The sequence below is a fragment of the Nicotiana tabacum genome, chromosome 9, assembly GCF_000715075.1.
Source record: "Nicotiana tabacum cultivar K326 chromosome 9, ASM71507v2, whole genome shotgun sequence".
Lineage (NCBI taxonomy): Eukaryota > Viridiplantae > Streptophyta > Magnoliopsida > Solanales > Solanaceae > Nicotiana > Nicotiana tabacum.
Window position 1 is genome coordinate 3,179,669 of NC_134088.1, and position 23,174 is coordinate 3,202,842.

At 36.0% G+C, this 23,174-nt stretch overlaps 1 protein-coding gene across 1 annotated transcript; it reads left to right on the plus strand.

Moving 5' to 3' along the window:
• The first annotated feature begins 12,364 nt into the window (after positions 1 to 12,364).
• LOC107809519 (putative E3 ubiquitin-protein ligase XBOS32) lies at positions 12,365 to 18,740 on the plus strand. The gene is made up of 10 exons (XM_016634170.2): positions 12,365 to 13,705; positions 13,825 to 13,884; positions 14,185 to 14,256; positions 14,403 to 14,578; positions 14,671 to 14,831; positions 15,973 to 16,031; positions 16,130 to 16,176; positions 17,230 to 17,370; positions 17,515 to 17,606; positions 17,955 to 18,740. The coding sequence occupies exons 1-10, from the start codon at positions 13,487 to 13,489 to the stop codon at positions 18,467 to 18,469; spliced, it is 1,542 nt and encodes a 513-aa protein (XP_016489656.2). The 5' UTR covers positions 12,365 to 13,486; the 3' UTR covers positions 18,470 to 18,740.
• Positions 18,741 to 23,174: the final 4,434 nt, after the last annotated feature.

A 23,174-nucleotide genomic window follows, 5' to 3' on the forward strand; every position in this document is an offset into this window, starting at 1 on the left:
TGGAAAATAATACCTTAATGTTCATTGATTAGTGAAATAAGAGATAATAATTCGGGAAATGTGAGATTATTTTATCCCATATTTGGTGAATTTTTAAATTGGAGATTGACAACCCTAGTATTAATTTATACCACAATTACAATATTATTCTATATCACATTGAGGTTGAGATAATAATCTCGGAATAAAATAATACAATGATAAGGATGTCCTTCTCCAACTATCTAATATACACCAAATATATGTTTTATATACCCCATATATTCAATTTTTAATCCAATAAATTAATGTTTAGTAATAAAAATATATTCCATTAAATAATCTCGTCAGTATTTAATTTCTGTATTATAATTCCATCAATATAGTCTCTAGATAACTTGTTTGCCAAGCATACGACCCTTATACTCTTATAGGTTAAATGTGTAATATCTTACACTCACCAATTAGTCTCTTTCCTAGGCCTCCTCCATCAATATATATATATATATATATATATATATATATATATATATATATATATATATATATATATATATATAGAGAGAGATAGATAGATAGATAAATTGTTTTGACAAAAAAGCAAAGATAAATTAATTAAATATTAACTTCCATTAATCCAAACAAACCAATGATGAAGTACACGCCTTTGTTGCAGGCATGTTTTTGGTTTTGAGTTTGAGGTCTTCCACATATTTGCTTGTCCCCACTTTTAATCAAATTTTTACTACTCAAAATATACTTCTAAAAAATAAACTCAACATGTACTTATAAGGGATCCTTTTGTTTAGAAATAAGATATGTAAAAATAATAATACAAAAATTATTCATATGGTGATAAGTAATATATAAATTATTATGTGACTACAAATAATGAACGTATTGTTATGTAGTGATTAATAATGAATAAATGTTTTTACATGAATTATTTAGTCTAAAAAGGATAATTTTATCTTTAAATATATTAATTAATATATTACTAAAACATATATTTTTATTCATGTTTATCTTGCATAAACTAATATATAATTTTTAACTAATTAAACATTATTTATAACGTCACTCAAATAATATACTCCTTCCGTTTCAACTCACGTGAACCTATTTGACTTGACAAGGAATTTAAGAAACAAAAAAAAAATTGAACTTTATGGTGTAAAATGAGGTACTTATATTTTGTATGGTTATAAATTATTATATAAAGATAAATTATTCTTAAATATATAAAAAAGAATTTTTACACAGACTTAAAAACAAATAGATCACATAAATTGAAAGGAAGAAAATAGGCCAAATACATATACAGAACATTAAACTTGGCCCAATTTTTCATTTTGGCATTTTAACTTAGTCTTGTTCCATTTAGACTTCCAACCCCAATTCTTTGGTTCCAGTTTGACACAAAAAAAAAATTTCCAGGTAAAACTGTAGCGCGTGCAAATACCCAGCTGCTACCCTCACCCCACCCCACTGTCCCCCAACCCCCCGCAATTTTTTTTTTACTCTTTTTTGTAATTTGAAATTATTATTTTTTTCGTTTTTTCTGCCCACATCCCGGGAAAAAATATTTTTTGATATATTTTCAGTAATAACTACGGGTTCAACTGAACCCATAACTTTCGACGCGGAGTAAAAATTCATTAAAATTATAAAAAAATAGATATAAACACATAACATTTAAAAATATAATGGGTTCTTTTGTTCCACTTTGACACAAAAACTTTTATCCCAAGTAAAAATGCAGCACGGACAAATACCCAGCTGCTACCCCCACCCCCCGCAGATTTTTTCTGGTTCAATTGAACCCATAACTTTCGATGCGAAGTAAAAATTTTTATGTAAAAATTCATTAAAATTGTAAAAAAACTAGATATAAACCTATAACTTTTAAAATATAATGGGTTCAATGTTAAAAACATTAAAATTGAATCCATTGGATTTAAATTCTGGATCCGCCTCTACGCCGGGAGTATGAAATTTGGCTTAAAAAATGGCTCTCACGCGTCTACAAGGATGAGGCAAATCCATGGAATCTAGTCAGCTTTTGTGTCAAAGTGGAACAAAAAAAATGGGGTTGGAGGGCCAAAATGAAACAAGGTTGAGTTAAAGTGCCAAAATTCGAAACTGAAATAGTGCCATTTTTGGCACAAAATATGTTTCTACTATTAAAAAAAAAGTTACATTTCTACATAAGACACAATATAATACTGTGTTTTACTTTAACAGAAAGTTAGCCATTAAAGTTAAACACAGTATTATATTGAATTATAGGAAAACGCATTACAATACTGCGTTTTCCTTAAACGCATTATTGTACTGCGTTTTCCTTAAACGCAGTATTGTACTGCGTTTCCCTATAAAAAAATATAGGGCCCCTATATTATACTGCGTTTAATTAAATCCCTATATTTTATTATAGGAAAACGCATTACAATACGGCGTTTAAGGAAAACGCAGTATTGTAATGCGTTTTCCTATAATAAAATATAGGGCCCTTTCTTCTTCCCCACGATCACGACAGAACCTCAATTTTTAAAAAAGCAATCCCCACCACTGCTGGTCCCCTCTCCCTCCGAATTAAAAAAAAATCTTGGGCCCCACCCGTCACACAAAAAGCGAAGAGTGTAGGTCCCGCACACAACACAAGCCTTGGATTCCTTCTTTCGGGTTCAAAAATTCGATTTGGATCTATTTCAAAAAACTTAAATCGAGGTATTTCGATTTTGTTTATGTCGAAACTCGAAGAGCATATGCATATTTGTTTTGTTGAATGTGTTTCCACGTTGATTTGTGTTATGTTTGTGTTTAAATTTGTATGTTACTTTTACCCGGATTGAATTATTAGCCTTGGGACAAAAAATAGTTAAAACTTGATAAATAATTTTTATTGTTAATGTTATGTTTTTATTTGCTTAAATAATAAATAAATATTATTTATTTAGTTTGTTGTTCATATGTATGTTATGTTTGTTGTTTTTATATGTAATAGTGGCCTTTTAGCGTAGTAAAATATAGAGCCTTTTAGCGTACTAAAATATAGAGCCTTTTAGCGTAGAGTCTCTGAAGTTTAAGTATGTACTAATTACAAACTCTATCCAATTACACTTTACAAAATTAATTATTTAATTTATAAAAATAAACTTACAAAACTAACAAATTAATATATGTTGTCAAATTAACTCAAATATTGAGCCTGGAACCCATAGATAATTACTCAGTCCAATTCAATAATTAATTATTTAATTTATTAAACTAACAAAATTTTAAACTTATTGAAATTGACACACATAATAATTAAGGATAACTTGGTGCTACTGGGCCTCAAATATCGAGCTTGGAACTCATAGATAATTACTCAGTCCAATTAAATAATTAATTATTTAATTTATTAAACTAACAAATTTCTAAAAATGTTGAAATTGACACATAATAATTAAGGATAACTTGGTGCAACCGGGTCTCAAATATCGAGCCTGGAACCCATAGATAATTACTCAGTCCAATTAAATAATTAATTATTTAATTTATTAAACTAACAAAATTCTAAAAATGTTGAAATTGACACACATAATAATCAAGGATAACTTGGTGCTACCGGGCCTCAAATATCGAGCCTGGAACCTATAGATAATTACTCAGTCCAATTAAATAATTAATTATTTAATTTATTATAACACAAACACACAACTAATATTGTTTAAATTACAGTAGACGACATGGACTTGCCGCTTGTGAATTCTGGACCAGCCGAGGATCAGATATTAGTGATGCAGGGCGACCATAGGTCCTCCTATATACGAGAGGGACATATATTGGATCAGACTCTCCGCGCCAGGAGGCCTAACAATTTGTGGGACTTCTTAAGGCAGAGACATTTCCATCCCCGCGTAGTCGAGCGCCTAGAGGCTACAAGCTTCCTTACGATTTTTCGGATTGGGTGGATGCAGCTCGATTGGTCTCTCATCACGGCGTTGATAGAGCGGTGGTGACCGGAGACACACATTTTTCACTTTCCCACTGGAGAGGCCACCATCACGCTTGAGGATGTTCAGGTTTTGTATGGGCTGCGTGTAGATGGACTGGCTGTTGCACTGCCCCAGTACATGATAGCTATGACGCGTCCCCAGTATTTGGATTTGATGGGGCAGTATACTGGTTACAGACCACAGGGTGAGGCTGCACTTAGAGGGGGCAGTCGTGTTTCTATGACAGCTATCAGAGAGCATATAGAGGTATTGCACCCAGACATTACCGGTGAGACAGAGGCTATCCATATTGAGCGGTACACGAGGTTGGCGCTGCTCCTTTTTTTGGGGTGTCTTGTTCCCGAACACTTCGGGAAATCTAGTGAGTATGCGCTTTCTGCATCATCTGCACCAGCTAGATGAGTTACCCCCAACTGGGGTGCTGCTATTCTAGCATACCTGTACAGGAGTATGTGCCGGGCGATCATGGGCAGCCAGGTGGACATATGTGGATTTTTGCCGCTTTTACAGGTGACAACATTTTCGAATACTCTGTTCATTACTCCGAATTCTATATGGTCAAAATGACTCTTAAATTTTACGTCAACCTTTTATCTTAGATTTGGGCCTGGCAGTGGATCCTGCCGTTGCAACCACCTCTACCACCACTAGAGCCGGGTGTAGCACCTCCGTTTCTCCCTCTAGCTACGAGGTGGGTTCTCCGGCGTGGGAACTACCGAGGGACTGATGCTCATCATAATCTCCCCCTTGTCAGGGATGTGTTAGATATGTTGGTGGCCGGACAGGTAAATATGTACCTAAACTTACTTGTTATAAATTCACTTGTGTTGCGCATACTCACTTTTATGTTATTATTTGATACTTCATCTGGACGCTATACAGCGACAAGTTGCTAGCTCAGCTGCCCGATTATTGCTCAGTCGACCGACTACTTTGGAGCACTTTCGTCCCGATGATATTCTTCGATGTGGTTGAGCATCATGCCACAGAACGTGTGCTTCGCCAGTTTCACCGTCCCCAGCCTATACCGGGGAAGCCTGTATGGGTGTCTACACATTATCAGTGGGATGACCGTGACAGGGTGGACGATGCATTTGTAGGATGGCTAGAGCAGCAGGTCCATATTTAGGACCAGCGAGAGTACCGTATTCCGTCACCACCTTCACATATCCAGCAGGCCACTATTGAACTGCATACGTCATGGTACCGTCGTCACACACGACTGATGATCGGGAACCCCATTCATGTACTTGGCGATCAGTACAGACCATACGCAGGGAGGCACGAGGCACTGGTATGTTTTTGTGGCTTATTAATATCTTATAGTTGTGATATAGCGTTATTTAATTAATATTTTAAATGTTGCGCAGGCTATTGGGCATCACATGTTCTACCAGTTGGGACAGGAGATGCAGCAGCATGGCGACAGTGCTGCAGTCGTTGAGTATGGCCGGCGGGTGGAACAGATGGCTCATCGGACCCTGTATCAAGCGAGAGATGGCGCGAGGTTGGATCACGAGGCTGAGTATGCGGCGCCAGAGGAGTACCATCGAGGTAAGGCTGTCCCACGAGGCAGGGGTAGGGCACGAGGGAGGGGTGCCCCACGAGGCAGGGTTGTCCCGCCAAACAGGGGTGCCCCACGAGGCTGCGAGGGACGGCGATGAGGTAGTCCCCAGCAATGGGGCGTTGAGGCACCTGTCGACCCACCTGTTGAGGCACATAATGAGGATCTTGGAGATGATCAGCCGGGTTATTTCCCTCAGCTAGATGAGCCTTCCAGCAGCATGCCGTCGTACAGCCTTCAGTTATCTCTGCCAGCATCGCAGGTCACCCCGTTAGATGCATTATTGATCACGGGTATATTCGACGGAGATGTAGACCAGTTCTTTTCAGGCCCATCTACTACAGCTGAGGATCGGCCGACCCGGGACGTGGATGGCGGGCACAGGTTGAGTTATGCCTCATCCCCGGCGGTTGATCCGGATCTACCACAAGCGCAGGTATGTTTTTATTACTATAAAATTTCAATTTGGTTTCTTTTCCTTAATGAATTGCCATTAATTAATTTTTAATTTTCTTATTAAGGCTTCATCCCAGCCCATTACGGAGGCCACTGTATGCGCTGATGAGGACACCACAGATGCATATACTCAGGAGGCTGATGAGACCACGGTGAGATAATGTTTTTGACTTAACACGTACAATACTAATATACATTTTCACATGCTAAGCTTAGTACTTGTTTTGTAGGTTGCTGGCGGCTTTTACCAATCCTGAAAGTTGTACTGTCGACGCTTCTGCGCATCCTCACATAAAGAGGCAACTTGATAATGATGATCCCGATAGTGTACCCGGGCGACAGGGGATGCGACTCAGGCCATCAGCAGCACTGAAACACACAGGCTGCAGGACTCATTGATTTATTATGTTTGTACTTTGTGTAAATATTACATTATGTATATAATGATAACAATTCTATTTTAACAACAATTTTATTTTAACTGCGGTTGAACAACAATTTTAGTTTAATAGTACAACACAAACACAAACATATCAGACCTAACACAATACAAACAATATAAGTAATGAAAACACTTGACAAGAGAAACATAAAGATACATTACTGCAATCAACACGTACATGCCATTGTTTAGTCACGACCGCCTAGTATTCTCTGCTCCAACCACTTGAGCTGGTCTTCCAGATTTTTTTCTCTTCTTCCACCTCCTTGAGTTTCACCTTCAACTCCGCAATTTCTTGCTTGGATTGGCGCTCTTTGTCCCACTGCCCCGTACACACATTATGAAGATGATACAACTTGTCTTTGTAGTATTCCCACTTACAAGGTTCATCAATCCATATCTCAAAATTGCATATAGGCACGTCGGGTTGCCTATAAAACTTTTTCATACACGCCCAGTAGCGGCGTCCAGCTTCTTCCCAACAATCGTACATCATGCATTTGTTTCCGCATTCGCACCTTGGGACATAAAGGGGTTGTTGAGACATTTCTTAAAGAGAAACTTTGGTTTTATGCAAATATTTACTATCGGTTGTTGTTAAGTGCCAAAAATAACTAGAATGCACTCATTATTTATAGGCAAGATTTCATATAAAACATAGTATTATACCACGCTTACATACACACAAAATGTTGTATTATACCACGCTTATATTAACTTTTTTCTGAAACAAAATAGCTTTTTCAGAACGACAAGACAACTCACAAAATGTAGTATTATACAACGCTTTACATATTAAATTTTTCTGCAACAAAACAGCTTTTTCTGCAGTCATTTGAGCTTTTTTCGTTTCAGCTTTTTTGAGAACGACAAGACAACTCACAAAACGTAGTACTATACCACGCTTTACATACACACAAAACGTAGTATTATACCATGCTTTGCATATTAAATTTTTCTGAAACCAAAACAACTTTTTCACATGGTTTTCAACTTTTTCTGCAGTCATTTCAGCTTTTTTCGTTTCAGCTTTTTTGAGAACGACAAGACAACTCACAAAACGTAGTACTATACCACGCTTTATATATAGTTTTTTTTTAATTTTTAGATTGTTCTTTTTTAGTAACATCAATAAGTTGAATATCTAGCAATTCTATGAAGAAAATACTACATTATGTAAATAATTGCAACAATTCTATTTTAACAACATTTTTATTGTAACAGAAAAGACTTCAACAATTTTATTTTAACATGACAACACAAACACAACTGATAAACCTAAAGATACACATAACACAAGTAATGAAAACACTTGACAAGGGAAATATAAAGATACACTACTACGCTCAACACGTACAAGCCACTGTTTAGTCACGACCGGCTAGTACTTTCTGCTCCAACCACTTGAGTTGGTCTTCCAGCTTTTTTTCTTCTTCTTCCACCTCCTTGAGTTTCGCCTAAAACTCCTCAATTTCTTGGTTAGATCGGTACTCTCTTTCCCATTGCCTCGTATACAAATTATGAAGATCATAAATTCTGCCTTTGTAGTATTCCTGCTTACATGGTTCATCCGTTCATACCTCAAAATCACATGTAGGCTCGTCGGGTTGCCTATAAAACTTGTTCATACACGCCCATTAGCGGCGTCCACCTTCTTCCCATCAATCGTACATACTGCATTTTTTCTGCAATAGCACCTTGGGATATAAAGGGGTTGTTCAGACATTTCTTAAAGAGAAACTTTGGTTTTATGGAAATATTTGCTATTGGTTATTGTTAAGCGCAACAAATAACTAGAATGCGCCCATTATTTACAGCAAGATTTTACATAAAACGTAGTATTATACAACGCTTTACATATTAAAGTTTTTCTGAAATAAAACAACTTTTTCGCAGTCTTTTCAGCTATTTTCAGAACGACAAGACAACTGATAAAACGTAGTATTGTACCACGCTTTACATATTAAAGTTTTTCTGCAACGAAACAACTTATTTGAACAACCATATCAAAAGGTCATGTTAAAAAATAAGATGTAACAAGATTGTGGAGCATAATTTTATTTGATAGATATTGCAACATACACAAGTACAGACATGTATTACAAATAACAAAACGAAAACAAAAGACTAGGGGTATTATTGATAGTTGGGTACATTCGACGAACTTGCACCAGTAGCTGGATTACCACCACCACGCACATCACCTGAAGGACATTTACGATAGTCGTGTCCTGTTTGCGAGCATATGCCATATTTACGCGCATAAACGGTGTCACCAACATCCATTTGGTTCCGTATACGCGTTCTCTTTTGCACTTGCAGCTTGCACAAATAGTCCTTGTTACACACCATCTTAGAAGGTTCCGGCGGCCAATAATGCTCATCACCTAATGGCTGCAACTGCCCACTATACGTGTCTATATATGCAGTAACACTGTATTGCCTATCGATATAGTTGGTTGCCCCAAAACCAACTTGTTGAAAGCACTTCAAGGCATGTTCTCTCAACATGTGGTAGATGGTCCATTTCCCACATGAACACAACCTTCTAGCTTCATTCACCGTCTGTAGATTATTCCCATGGTGTCCACGGATAGCGGTCTTAACTTCAAAAACACCCCGATCGTGATCGTACTGTAAAAATGAATGCCAATGTGCTCGCCTCCTGTACCTTTCAAATATTCTCATGGGTATTGGCATAAATTGAACACCCTTGTCCATCAATGCTGATGCTTCTCATGGGTATTGGCATAAATTGAATACCCATGTCCATCAATGCCGATGCAGCTCCATGCCTTTCAATTAACCTCTTCGCACTATGTTTGAATGTCATGCGGACCATGGCAGTGACAGGCAATCCACGGGCAGACTTCAACAAGCCGTTGAATGACTCCGACACATTTGTAGTCAGGGCTCCCCATCGTCTGCCGCCATCAACATGCAATGTCCACATGTGAAGCTCATGTCCCATCAGCCAATTATAGGCTCGTGGATCTAACTGTCGTATCGCTTCCATGCGCCTCATAAATTTGCACTGCTGGTGCTCAGTTACAACCATCCACATTAAGTCATGCAAGGCCTTGTTAGGATATTTCTTTTGGAAATTGGCCTTCAGGTGCCTCACACAGTAAAGGTGGTATGAATAGGGTTCCTGCCATTTAGGCAAGTGCCGTACAGAACTTAAAATACCACCATGTCGATCAGATATTAGACAAATACTTGAACGTTGTTTGACAACGTGCTCTTCAAGTGGTTCAAAAAAAGCGTCCACGTCTCTTCGCTTTCGTTGGCACAAATGGCCAAAACAAGTGGAAATATTTATCCGTTGACATCTACTGCAACTGCAATCAAAAGCTTAATATCATACTTTCCATAGACATGAGTACTGTCTATGGAAATTACAGGACGACAATGCACAAAACCATCAATTGCTGGTTTAAATGACCAGAACACATAGTTGAAAATATATTGGGGTCTATCCGGACTTCGCTCACACCTCCATTCAACAACAGTCCCGAGGTTAAAGTGTTGCAGTGCGGCCATGTACCCGGGCAGAGATGAAAAAGACTTATCCCAGTCGCCATAAATAAGTTTAAAGGCACGTTTGCGACCGAGATATGCCTTTCTTTTGGTTATAGTACAACCATACTCCCGGTGGACGACTGTAATACACTCTTTAATCTTGAACCTAATGGACATTTCCAAATATGGAATCAAGACTAGAGAAATCAAGTCCACATCCAGGTTGAAGTGATTCTCATTGTATGTGTCCATTTCACATCTGTGGGTACTAATAAATTTACCCACTTTCTACAAACCTGATTTCTTCTTGCTGACACGCAACATCTAGTGACAATCCGTAAAGTCTCTACGGCATACAACCTTGTATACCTCCATAGTTGACTCACTTACCGTCGTCTCACGGCACTCTCTTACACTGTAGATTTTTACAGCCCTAATTAGGCGAGCTTTATCGGGGAAATACATGCCCTTTGCCAGCACCGTTGGTCTAGACTCATCCCACATCGGTGACCGAATTTTGTCATCATCCCTTGTGAGGGCATCCATGTCCGGCATACTTGGAAAATTATCAAGGTAGGGAATATTCCGCTCGTGAAATGGCACGTGGGACTCGTACACTCTTGGTCTATCGGGAGGTGGAAGAGCATGCTCCCTCGTCAGCTCAGGTTCAACATCCACTTCCTCCTCGTCATCACCCTCATCAGGGAAGAGTGTGTCATCTCCAGACTCATCCGCATTGTTGTCATAATCACTACCATCTTCCTGACTCTGCGTATCTGCCAAATCACGAGTCAGTACGTCGTCTATGGGCAGCTGTGTGAGGTCAGGAACATCAAGATGCTCGTTTTCACTGCACAAAAAGAACACAATGATAAGCTACCCAACTAGATAAATACTTTACATATAGCTATATCACTTTACTTGCAAGTTGTACTGTCTTGACGTTTCATGATGGATATTTTCTTGTTGGTGATGACTCCCGGATGAACCACCATGGTCCAATACGCCAGAACTACGCATATTCCAACTAGGGACGGGGTCATAACTTGTAAAATTCATATCCGGATGGTACCCCCTATGAAAAATATGATTGTTAATACAAATTCAATTAAAACATAAAATAAACATCGCTAAATCATAGAAAAATTGAAGTTTACTAGTCGTCTGTGGATTATATAAAGTCGAAAAATTATTTTGTGGTTGCTCATTCACCGGTGGTGACAAGTTTAAATCAAGGCAAGCTTTTTCATCAGCAATCTGTCTGGCAAAAACTGCTCCAGAAAAATCACCTGATGACTGGGGGTTATCCCTACTATGCATGCCCTCATTATTGGGAACGTCTTCAACCTTGACGTACATTTTCAATAACTTTATTACAATAAATTCTCTGTATTCATCCGGAATCCGCAAAAAATCTCTAAGAGTTTCATCATCTTCGATGTTAAACTCAGAATAATAAGCAAACCCCTGCGGAGTCACAGAATACGGAAATCTACCGGTTACTTTAAGGTTAACCGAACGTTTCCTCACATTCATTTTTTACGTAACAATGATACCAATTTATCGTACTCCATTGTAAGCGACAATTTAATATTACACTGTGGAGGTGAGCTATACCTCACAGAGTTATTCTCCAGTACAACCTCACCCCCAGTATAATAAAACTCTTATTTTTGGCTCTTCAAACATTATAAAAAAATGATTGATAAGAAGAAGAGAGAAGTATGAACGGAAGTTTGAAAGAAAGTTTTGAATGGATTTTCATAAAATTCAAACGACTTTAAATAAGGCAAGCCCGAGCTTGGGGTACATTTTTTTTATGTAAAACGCAGTACAATACCACGTTTTATGTATTTGAATTATTGTTATTTCAGTTATCCGCAGAACACTTATTGGTGGGCCCAAAAATTAGTGTAAAATGCAGTATAAAAATACTTTCAATGTAAAACGCAGTATTATATTACATTTTACACTAAAAAAATAAATATTCTCTGCAGTCCTGCTGAACTTTATTAAGGTGGGCCCAAATTTTATAGGGAAACACAGTACAATACTGCGTTTAAGGAAAATGCAGTATTGTAATGCGTTTTCTTATAAAAAAATTAATTTTTTAATAAAACGCAGGATAATACGTATTATAATACTTTAACGGCAAACTTTCCGTTAAAGTAAAATGCAGTATAATGCTGCATTTTACTTTAACGGAAAGTTTGCCGTTAAAGTATTATAATACTGCATTTTATGTAGAAATGTAACTTTTTTTTAAAACAGTAAAAACGTATTTTGTGCCAAAAATGACACTATTTCAGTTTCGGACTCGTTTAATTGGGCCAACTATCTTTTTGTAGTTATTCCTTTACCAACCAAACGACCCCTTACTATTACTTACATTTCAGCACATTGGGCGTTAAAACTTTATTTTTTTATCCAAAATTATATAAAAATAAAAAATAAAAAAAAAGGAGAGATTCTTGGTAGATCATTGTCTTTCTGACTTTCTTGGTATTTGTGAAACATCAAAATAATGTCATTTACGTGAACCCCATTTGGGAACTTGAGGCTCTCAACTTTCCCATTTGGTCATTTCTGCAAAATTCCCCATTTGAGAGTCTCTTATTTTGAAGATATTTGTTCCTATGGTGAAAATTTGGACATGGGTATTTGCTAAAGATTGTATTTTTTTGTGAACCCCATCAAGGAATTTGAGGTTCTTTATGTTCCCATTTGGTTATTTCTGCAAATTATTGTGATCTGTGGTCATTCTTGGTGAAAAGTTTCAATCTTGGTATTTGCCAAAGATTGTATTTTTGGTGAACCCCATCAAGGAATTTGAGGTTCTTTATGTTCCCATTTGGTTATTTCTGCAAAATTATTGTGATCTGTGGCCATTCTTGGTGAAAAGTTTCAATCTTGGTATTTTCCTGGAAAATTTGGAGTTTCTTAGATTATGCAGCAAATTTGTGATGTGGGGCATTTGAGAATCTTGAATTTGTGACATTTTGGATCAACAAAAGGTGAAAAGATAATAACTTGATTGTTGTTTTAAGTGGTTAAAGATTTGATTTTTATGGTTTCAGCCAGCTCAGGTATTTCCCTTTTTTACCTCAAGGTGACAAAGTCTTGATTTTTATCAATAATATTGTAGAAATTGGTCACTGTCAAGATTGTACCTATCATATTTTGTATATATAGAAAAAAAGTTGTATATTTAATTGGTCGATTGATCAAGTCAGAAAGCATATTGGTTTGAGGTGTTAAAAAGGGGTTCATTGGATTTTATTATAAGATTGAGATTCTGATTTTTCAGACAAATTGAGTTTGAAATTATGTGTAAAGAAAGTTTGGTTGTGAGGTTGTTATAGTTTGTTAGAAAGGAAGGAATTTCTTTATATGATGATTATGACGATGATGATTCGGATAGTTTTAAGGATCATTGTGTAAATACAGAGACCAAAATCCCAGTTTTAGGATTTAGTTGGAGTTACAAGGTACAGATGGTCCTTATCTACTGCTAACATCATGCCCGAACGATATCCGAAAACTATGCGATTTTTGAGCCTTGTTGGGAATTCATTCGGATGTTCTGCATCAGGCGAGCGATTGGTTTCTGCTGCTAGAGATGGTGATCTTCAGGAAGCCAAGGCTTTACTGGAGTATAATCCTCGGTTAGTGAGGTATTCCACTTTTGGTGTTCGAAATTCACCCCTCCATTACTCTGCCGCCCAAGGACATCACGAGGTAGGATATGAAGTTAAAAATTGAGTTGTTTTTTTAAGAATTGATGGTGACATAGTTTAAGTCAACACTTAGTGAATTTGTCTGCAAATCAATCATTTGAGTGTTCGTTGTCGTATCAGATTGTTACTCTCTTGCTTGAGTCTGGAGTTGACATCAATCTCAGAAACTACCGGGGGCAGGTAGATCTTATTCCCCTTTATTTTGTATTTTATACTTAAAAAAAAAAAGAAAAGAAGGGCAGCCCGGTGCACTAAGTCCCGCTTTGCGCTGTATCCAGGAAGGGCCGGACCACAAGGGTCTATTGTACGCAGCCTTACCCTGCATCTGTAAGAGGTTGTTTCCACGGCTTGAACCCGTGACCTCCCGGTCACATGGCAGCAACTTTACTAGTTACGCCAAGGCTCCCCTTTTTTATTTTGTATCTTATACTTAATTCTTGTTAGTTGATTGAAACTAGTATTTTGTCATATGGTTAACAGACAGCACTGATGCAAGCCTGTCAGTATGGTCACTGGGAAGTTGTTCAGAGCCTCATTCTTTTCAAAGCCAATGTATGACAGTTTATTGTTGCGGTATATTCGCTTTGAAGTATTAAGAATGTTCTTGCCTTGTGAAATTTCAACTTTTTACTATTTTTCTAGAGTAGCGGCAGTGTGTCAAGATTCATCAAAAGCTTACAGTTTGTATTGGATCTTAGATTCATAGGGCTGATTATCTCAATGGAGGCACGGCGCTTCATTTAGCTTCTCTGAATGGACATTCCCGATGTATACGGCTTCTCCTTGCTGATTATATTCCTAGCATTCCTAATTTCTGTAATGTCATGAGAAAGAGATCGAGAAATGAGGACTCAATACAAGAATTTGATGACTTGTATATCCCTTATTTAAACTTTTCATTTGATTTCTGGTCATCTCCTGCTTCTATTAAATGTAATAACCTGAAGTTCGTTCTGCTTTCTCCAGTGCACTGCATGAGGTGATCAATAGACCTGCCGATGGTGGGATTACCGCCCTTCATATGGCAGCACTGAACGGCCATGTTGAAAGTCTGCAGCTACTCTTGGACTTAGGGGCTTCTGTCACTAAGGTTACTGTGGAAGACGGGACTACAATTGATTTGATAGGTGAGACAACTTTCCGAGTTCTGTCTAGTATCTCTTATACCAAATTGATCTCTTGAATGCCCTATTACACCCCCCCCCCCTCAAACCCCAAATCCCCAAAAAAGAAAAAAAAAGATTTTTGTAGCTCAAGGGGGGGGGGGGGGGACCGAGAGACCTTAGCTCATCAAATTCATATATTACTTGATAGCTTTCAGAACGAAGTACTAGAGATGCAGATACAAGATAACCGGAACCTAAACCCAGTTTTTCTATTTTATTTTTTTTTTGGTTTTTTGTATCAAGAACTATGTCAAGTTGTATTCTATTTTTCGCCGATTCCTATCTGAGGTACTGCCTGGTTCAGGTTGTCTGAAGAAGTGTTTGAAGTCACTTATACTTTCTAAACTTTTTTGTTTTCTTCTGGATTTGTTCTACTTGTGTTACCTACTTTTTGATAATTTACTTAGACAAGATTCTACTGATTTTCTTTTTTTTTGTTTTCTTGGCTGGCTATTGGAAACAACCTCTCTATCTCCACGAGGTAGGGGTAAGGTCTGCGTACACACTACCCTCCCCAGACCATACTATGTGGGAGTACACTGGGTTTATTGTTGTTGTTTTCTTGGCTGGTTTTATGTACACTATACCCTATTCCTTTACATGCATGTCCAGTACCATTATAAAAGAAAACTATGTGATTTCTTCCCATCTATCCAAGTCTTGGTGCATAGAACTGCCTGTTATGTGTTGCTGGTGGGAGGTAGCAGGTATCCTGGGGAATTAGTCGAGGTGCGTGAAACCTGGACCGGACACCACGGTTATCAAAAGAAAAACTATGTAAAAGAAATTCTATATTGCACAAACAGACTAGATGCTATCATTTAGTTCTAGGTCGGACGTTATCTCATTGCGACATGTTTTCTGTATAGTTCGTTAGTAAGGGAGAAAAAGGTTTCCAAAAATAAAAATCATTAGTGCAGATAAAGAGTGCAGTTACAGGTGCTCAACTAGTCTTTGAGAATGTCGACTGAAATATTCTCAACTAGACTTTGAGTGCAATTGCGCCTACAATTTAGAGGAGGCTTCACGCCATGATCAAGAAGCAGAGTTGATATCATTTTTTTTTTCTCTCTTTTCTAAAAGGTAATTCTTTACCTTGCAGGTGCAGGAAGTACACCACTTCATTATGCTGCATGTGGCGGGAATGCTCAGTGTTGTCAGGTGTGTTTCTCTTCTTTATGCTTTTCTTTTTTAGTTTGCTGGTATACTTGGTGCAAGTTCTGAAGTTGTGATTTATCATTTTGTATCCCAACTTTCAGCTTTTAATTGCCAGGGGTGCGAGTCTCAACGCAGAAAATGCGAATGGGTATGATATCTTTACATCATTTTAACATCTTTGAAATTTACTAGAACTCTCTTTACTTGTGCATACTTGTTCTCCGTGTTAATTCTAATGGACTATTCTGCATTCTGGAATCTTCCGCCATATTTGTTTCAGCTCATGAGTCGTTGAGGATATTATCACTTATTTTGCTTCGCTCTTTTAGAGAAGTACGCAAGTTTGTCTATGTTTTCTCAAGCATATTATGTTCAGTTTAAGGCTGCGATGCTGGTGATCTTTGCGAAATAGCGTTCTTTGCATTCTTTTCATGCAAGAAGTGGATGTGACTACAGTAGTTGTTATGAATCTCCAGATACTGATAGATTTCGTTTAGTTGCTGAATGACAAATCAAATAGCAATTTGATTTGTCATTCAGCAACTAAAAGATCCCTATTGTATTCATGTCTTTCTGAACTTTGAGGTTTAGTGTCAGTTTGATTTGGTTATCTTTTTCATTCTTGTGTAGTTTTGCAGAAATAGAATTTGGAATGGGCTAGAGTGAGACCATGTACCTCTCTCCCAATTTTTATTATTTCACCATAATGTGGTTTTTTTACGACTAGATGTGATAAACTTTTTCCTAGCAGTACTATTTGATGATATACCGTGGAAATAGCCTCTTGCAGAAATGCAGGGTAAAGCTGCGTACAATAGATCCTTGTGGTCCGGCCCCTACCCGAACCCCGCACATAGCGGGAGCTTAGAGCACCGGGTTGCCCTACTATTTGATGATATACAAGTAGATACAACCACATATCCTAGATAAGCTTGTGACTGAATTCTCCAAAGTACTGACCAGATAATAAATGAACCTTGTTCCCTTTAAGACATCTTGTATTCCAGAATAGCCAAAGACGAAAGGAAAAGATATTAACATTGTAAATCGATGGAGAGCTTAAGAAAGGCAATCTTGTTTGGGCGCTGAGTTATTGAAACAGATAAATATTGTCGTATTCTCGTATGGCAACTCTTTTAGTAATTCTATCATGCCTTAGATAATTCGTCTAACTTGGATATTTTCCTTTACATGCTTTAAGGTGGACCCCATTGATGGTTGCTCGATCATGGCATAGAGATGGGCTCGAGGAAATTTTAAGTGCTCGTCCAGAAAGGCAACCACGTCCTCTTCCTTCACCGTTCTTATGCCTCCCTCTTATGAGTATAGTGAAGATTGCTAGGTGAGTTAGGTTTAGCAATATTGGTCGGACTCGCTGATGCACATGCATCAATTATATATGACACTAACAATGGCACATTTCATCTTATTTTCCTTTCTAGTAAGAATGCTGAAAATAACTTCTCTCGTTTATTGTTTTCTGCAGAGAATGTGGATGGAGAACAAATGATTTGCCATCAACTTGTTTAGATCCTTGTGTTGTTTGTCTGGAAAGGAAGTGTGCAGTCGCTGCAGAGGGTATGTCTTTCATTTTACGCTTAATAACATGCTCTTATAGTCATAGAAATATCACGACATGTTTAAGATCACAAGTTCTAAGGGTACATTTGGTACGTGCCAAAAGACTCTTTTCTTTCTTAAAACTCCATGTTCAGTCAAACTCCGCCATATGAAATGAAACGGGAGGAAACAGCCTCTTGCAAAAATGCAGGGTAAGGCTGCGTACAATAGACCCTTGTGGTCCGGCCCTTCCCCGGACTCCGCGCATAGCGGGAGCTTAGTGCACTGAGCTGCCCTTTTTTAGCATTGTTGTAACCAATATGTCAGTCTAGTTGCTGCAGTATCTTATGCTGCTATATTCTACAGGTTGTTTTCACGAGTTCTGCACGCGCTGTGCATTGTACCTATGTTCCACCAGCAGCACCTCAACTGCGGCACATGGTCCTCCGGGCTCGATTCCCTGCCCTTTATGCCGACATGGCATCGTTTCATTTGTTAAGCTGGCGGATACAATGCCAATCATCAAGGAAGCAGCGAGAACAAGCCTATCATTGCCGTTCTGTACATGTACAGCTGATGGACAAGAACCAACTACATTGGAAACGCCATTTTGCAAGCCGGATTTATATTGCTCTCGATTCTCCCCTCTTGGCTCTTCCTTCCGCTCATTAAGCTGCCAAAAGTTCCCGGCCTTGAAGTTCAGCCCCGGCCTTTGTATGGGAACCCCGGATACGAGTCCATCTTTAGTTCCAATAACCGCTGAACGAGAACATCTGACTCGATGTTCAAGATCCGGCTTTAGGCGATCAACGTCAAACGTTGAAGCTAGAAGATGGTTGTGTTCCTTCAGCCAATCTGTAGAAACTGGAAGCAGCTGCTGAAGTTGCCTATTCAACTATTTATTTCAAACTTAATTTACAGGTTTTTATCTCTTTCTTTTATTTTTTCCTTTTTTTGTTCCCCCCCCCCCCCCCCTTTTTTTTTTCTTTTCAAATGAGCTTTTGTTTGTATACCTTATGTCCACTAAATGTAATTGAAATATTTCATCTATATGAAGTTTGGCTTGTAAATAAGTAACATATATATGTTATATAAGTGAAAAGGAAAAAAAATCCTGGGCTGGTATTTATTGAAGTTCTCCTGTTTGACCAATTTATATTTTTTTTAATTCTTTTTGAGTTTTTTAAAAATAGTTCTTATTGATTCTTTTTTGTTGAAATTTTGTTGTGATTAACAATGTCGTTTTCTATCTATTTTTCTATTTCTTAGGATGCTGTTATTATTTTTTTATCTTCAATTGCTGTCACTGATCTACTGTCTATTGTTTATTTTTCTTCTTCTCGAGTCGAGGGTCTTTTAGAAACAGCCTCTCTACCCCTCTGGGGTAGGGGTAAGGTTTGCATACACTTTACCCTCCCCATATCCCACTTATGAGATTTTACTGGGTTGTTATTGTTGTTGTTGTTGTAGTAGTAGTATTAACAATGTCGTTTTCTAGTTAAGTGTGTTTTCATGAAGATGGGCAAGAGATTTTTTTTATTTTTTAGGTTTAACCATTCGATGTCCAGAATCTACTAGTTCGATTGATCCGGATTATTGTTGTATAAAGTTCACTATAGGATGAGTTTTAACGTTCTCTACTAGTGGCAGAGCCAGAATTTTCGTTAAGAGGTGTCAAAATGTATAAAAATAAACATACAAGAAAATTAAGGGGAGTCAATATATAATATATATATACATATAATTTATATTTTTACCTAAATGACACCCCTTTCTACAAAGTGGCTCCGCCACTGATCTCTACCAAAAGGAATTCCATTCTCGTGCTCGAAATCGAGACCCTTGAGCAAGTAAGAATTGTTGTCACTTTGAGTGTTAGTGAAAATTCAAGAAACAACAACGAACTTAGTGGATTTTCACAAGTGGGACCTGGAGAAGGTAGGATATACGCAATTAACCCTACCCTCTGAAAACAAATAGGTTATTTTCGTAGACCCTTGGCTAAAGATGAAAAGTCGAGGAAAATACTTAAATATGAACGTAAATACTGAAATCATTTTCTTCTTGAATGATAATTTCATTCTAATACCTCCCAAGGAAAATCTCTAACTAGCACCGGAATTATCATGTTAGTGTGATCAAATTCACTTGGTTATTTTAAGTTTCTTTTTCCACTATAATATAATTTTGATCACAAATTTCAAGCTGGCCTATTCAATTGATAGTCTTACTTTAACATCACAAAAATGTGAAATTAAAGTATGCTATAAAGTAGCTGGAAGACACGAAAATAAATGTATTATTTCTAAAATTTTGCCTATACTTCAAAGAACACAAAATATTTACGTATTACTTTAGATGTAAAATAATACTTAGCTTGTTCCCGAGCACACTATTAAAAATATAATACAAAAGATTAGCATTAATTAATGATTAATAATTATGGCAGTTAGATATTTATACATATAGCAGATTTAATTCAATTCAAATCGGCAAGAATCAAGCTATTTAAAAAGGCAGTCCTAGAATTTAATATATTTTCCTATTTTTTCTCTCCATTCTATACCATGTTTTATATTTTTTTTAGAAACCAATCCATTCCATAACAGATTTTTCCTTTCCATACATGGACCTTTTTATATAATGTAATGTAGCAAATTATACATCTTTATATTCTAACAAAATAAAATACATATATTTACGAAAAAATTATAATGTATGTTTGTGGTGTATATACATTATAAATCATATATTTTTTTAGGAAAATTCATATATATATATATATATATATATATATATATATATATATATATATATATATATATATATATATATATATATATGCATATGTTGTTTATATATGTCTTTATATTTAATTATATATCATCGATCCATTCCATAGTAATTTTTTTTCCTTTTTACACATGGACCTTTTTATTCAACTTAATCCTAGCAAAATTATATATTTGTATGTTCCGATGGAATAAAATACATATATTTCGTGAAAAAAAATTATAATGTATGTTTATGGTATATTATAAATCATGTGTTTTTTTAGGAAAAATTATGTATATATGCATATGTTATTTATACACTTATTTATATTTAAAGAAATATTATAAATATGCCATTTATATTTTGCACTAATATAACATGCATATTTGTATTATCCGTATATAAATAGTATATGTGACATATTTTTTTCTTCTATATACATATTAGTGGCATACTAATATTTTAGATTAAATTTTATGTAAGGTATATGCTAGCAATATACTTTGAATAATATCAATATAATAATGTAGTATGATGTATATATAAGTTATATATGTGGTATATATATGACATATTGATGGAATATTTATATTGTAAATTATCACAATATAATATACTTGAAATATGTTAAATGTATATTTTTTAAATGTATATTTTTAGTTAAAATAAAATTGTATAGAAAAAAGTTTAAAATAAAATTATACAAAAAAAAGTTTAAAACTCAAAAAAGAAAGAAATACTAAAGTTCTCATTGTGTAGAGAGATTATTTTTGAGATATTCTTCTTTCAGAATCTTTAATATATTTGGGTAAGTGTTATTTATGGAAGAGAAAAAAGAAGTTATAGAAGAGTGAGAGAAAAGAAAATGTAGTAAAAAGTGTATTAATGTAGAGGGATCCCTTAGTTAATGGAGTTATCAAAATGAAAGTGCTAAAAAAGTAAAAAAAAAAAAAAGTATTGTTTTTGGAATAAACAAAGTCTACTATCATTTATGATAATAATTTTTAAAAAAGGACCAAGCATGTAAAAATCTCAATAATTTTCAAGTTCTTACTCCCTCCGGTCCATAATAAGTGACCAATTTACCTTGGGCATACCTATTAAGGAAATACTAAATTCTAAATAAAAATAATTAATATGATTAAACTACCCTTAATTAAATATTGCAGCATAATTTAATGTGAGAAGTAAATTACTTTTTAGGAATACGTACATAAAGTTAATTTTGGAAAAATAAATTGAATTTTTTCTTGATTATATAAATGGACACTTATTTGAACCAAAATAAAAAGATAAATTGGTACCTATTATAGATCGGAGGAAGTAAATGCTAAAAATAAAAATAAAATTGTACTGCCTCAAATTGGCAGAATTGCTATATCTGGATTTGCCAACATCATTATTTGACTTGTTTTATGTGTAATTATTGCTTCCTTTTTTTTCCCCTTCTGACTTGTTCAGCTGATTGAAATTTGAAATTCAAAATTAAAAACCAAGAAAAACAGTCATAATATTTATTAACAAATTGCAATACATTGATTAAGATCAAGTTCTTGAAACTAGTAGAAGCATTAACCAGACCATAAGCTAAGAAGGGGAAAAAAATACAAAATGAGAAGATGAACAAGCTCAATCTCTCATATAATCATTCTTCTATAATAGTTATACAACACGTAAAACTCGTTATATTTTCTTCTTCATATATCATAAGGGTTGCGGACGACTTCTGGGTTCAAGCTCAGGAGGAATAGCTAAAGAAAGAAAAGGTGGGAGATTTGAACTGCATAAAGATTACAAAAAAAGAAAATAAAGCAGATAAAGCAGTTCAAAAGCCTTGCAAGGTCAAGAAAAAGAAAAGAAACACAAGACGAGACAACAAAGAAAATTAGAACACAAGCTCAGCGAAGATAGCACCAGTAAAGACCTATAGTCGTTTGGTTATCGGAAAATCATCTATCTTGAAACTTTTCAAAAAACATGAATACTTTTCTTGTTCCAAACAAGGTGGATAAATTACTAGTAGGAGGAAGTTAGAATACATTGTGTTATTTGGACCTGAATGGTATATTGTGAAGTGATAGAAATGGGATAAGATTGATAGATATGAAGAGATAGATGGTGTTTATATATAGAGAAGGAAAAATAAAAGTACAATATTTGTTTGTCAATGAGAAGACTGATATGAAGTAAAATGAGATTCTGATAATCCCTTCTTCGTTTACTAGAGGCAAACCACATGCATGCAACTAGGATCTTTCTTTTTTGGTTTTCTATCTGTTGTTCCGACTAAATTTAGATTCGCCTTGGGAAGTCCCACATTAAAGGTAAAGCGCTCCTTAACAAAGACGATTTCATACCTAGGTTTCGAACTCGAGATCTTTGATAAAGGACGAAGAAGTACTTATCACTCCACCACAACCCTTGTTGGTAACTAGGATCAAGAAAATAACTACAATTGCTATGTATTAGGATTTAAGTTATACGCGCTACAATGTTCATATTTTTTACGCAATCAGCATAATTTAATTTGTTATAGTAAATTAATTATCATACTTATCGAGTTACCAATTACTCCCTCTGTTGTAGTTTATGTGAAACTATTTTTTTTTGGTCCGTTCTAAAAAGAATGATCTCTTTCTAAATGTGATAATAATTTAGCTTAAACGTACAATTCTACCCTTAATGAGAAGCTTTTATACCCACACAAATACTCTGGGCCCCTTTTTGACTTGTTTAAGACTACAGATTCCAAAAGTATTCATTTTTTCTTAAACCCCGTGCCTAGTCAAACAGTTTCACATAAATTCGAAC

Bases quoted from the DNA above. Each gene is read 5' to 3' on its own strand.
- LOC107809519 (XM_016634170.2), top strand. From the start codon at position 13,487: ATGCCCGAACGATATCCGAAAACTATGCGATTTTTGAGCCTTGTTGGG. The intron at 13,706-13,824 runs GTAGGATATGAA...TTGTCGTATCAG, and splicing joins CCGCCCAAGGACATCACGAG to ATTGTTACTCTCTTGCTTGA. The intron at 14,579-14,670 runs GTATATCCCTTA...TGCTTTCTCCAG, and splicing joins ATACAAGAATTTGATGACTT to TGCACTGCATGAGGTGATCA.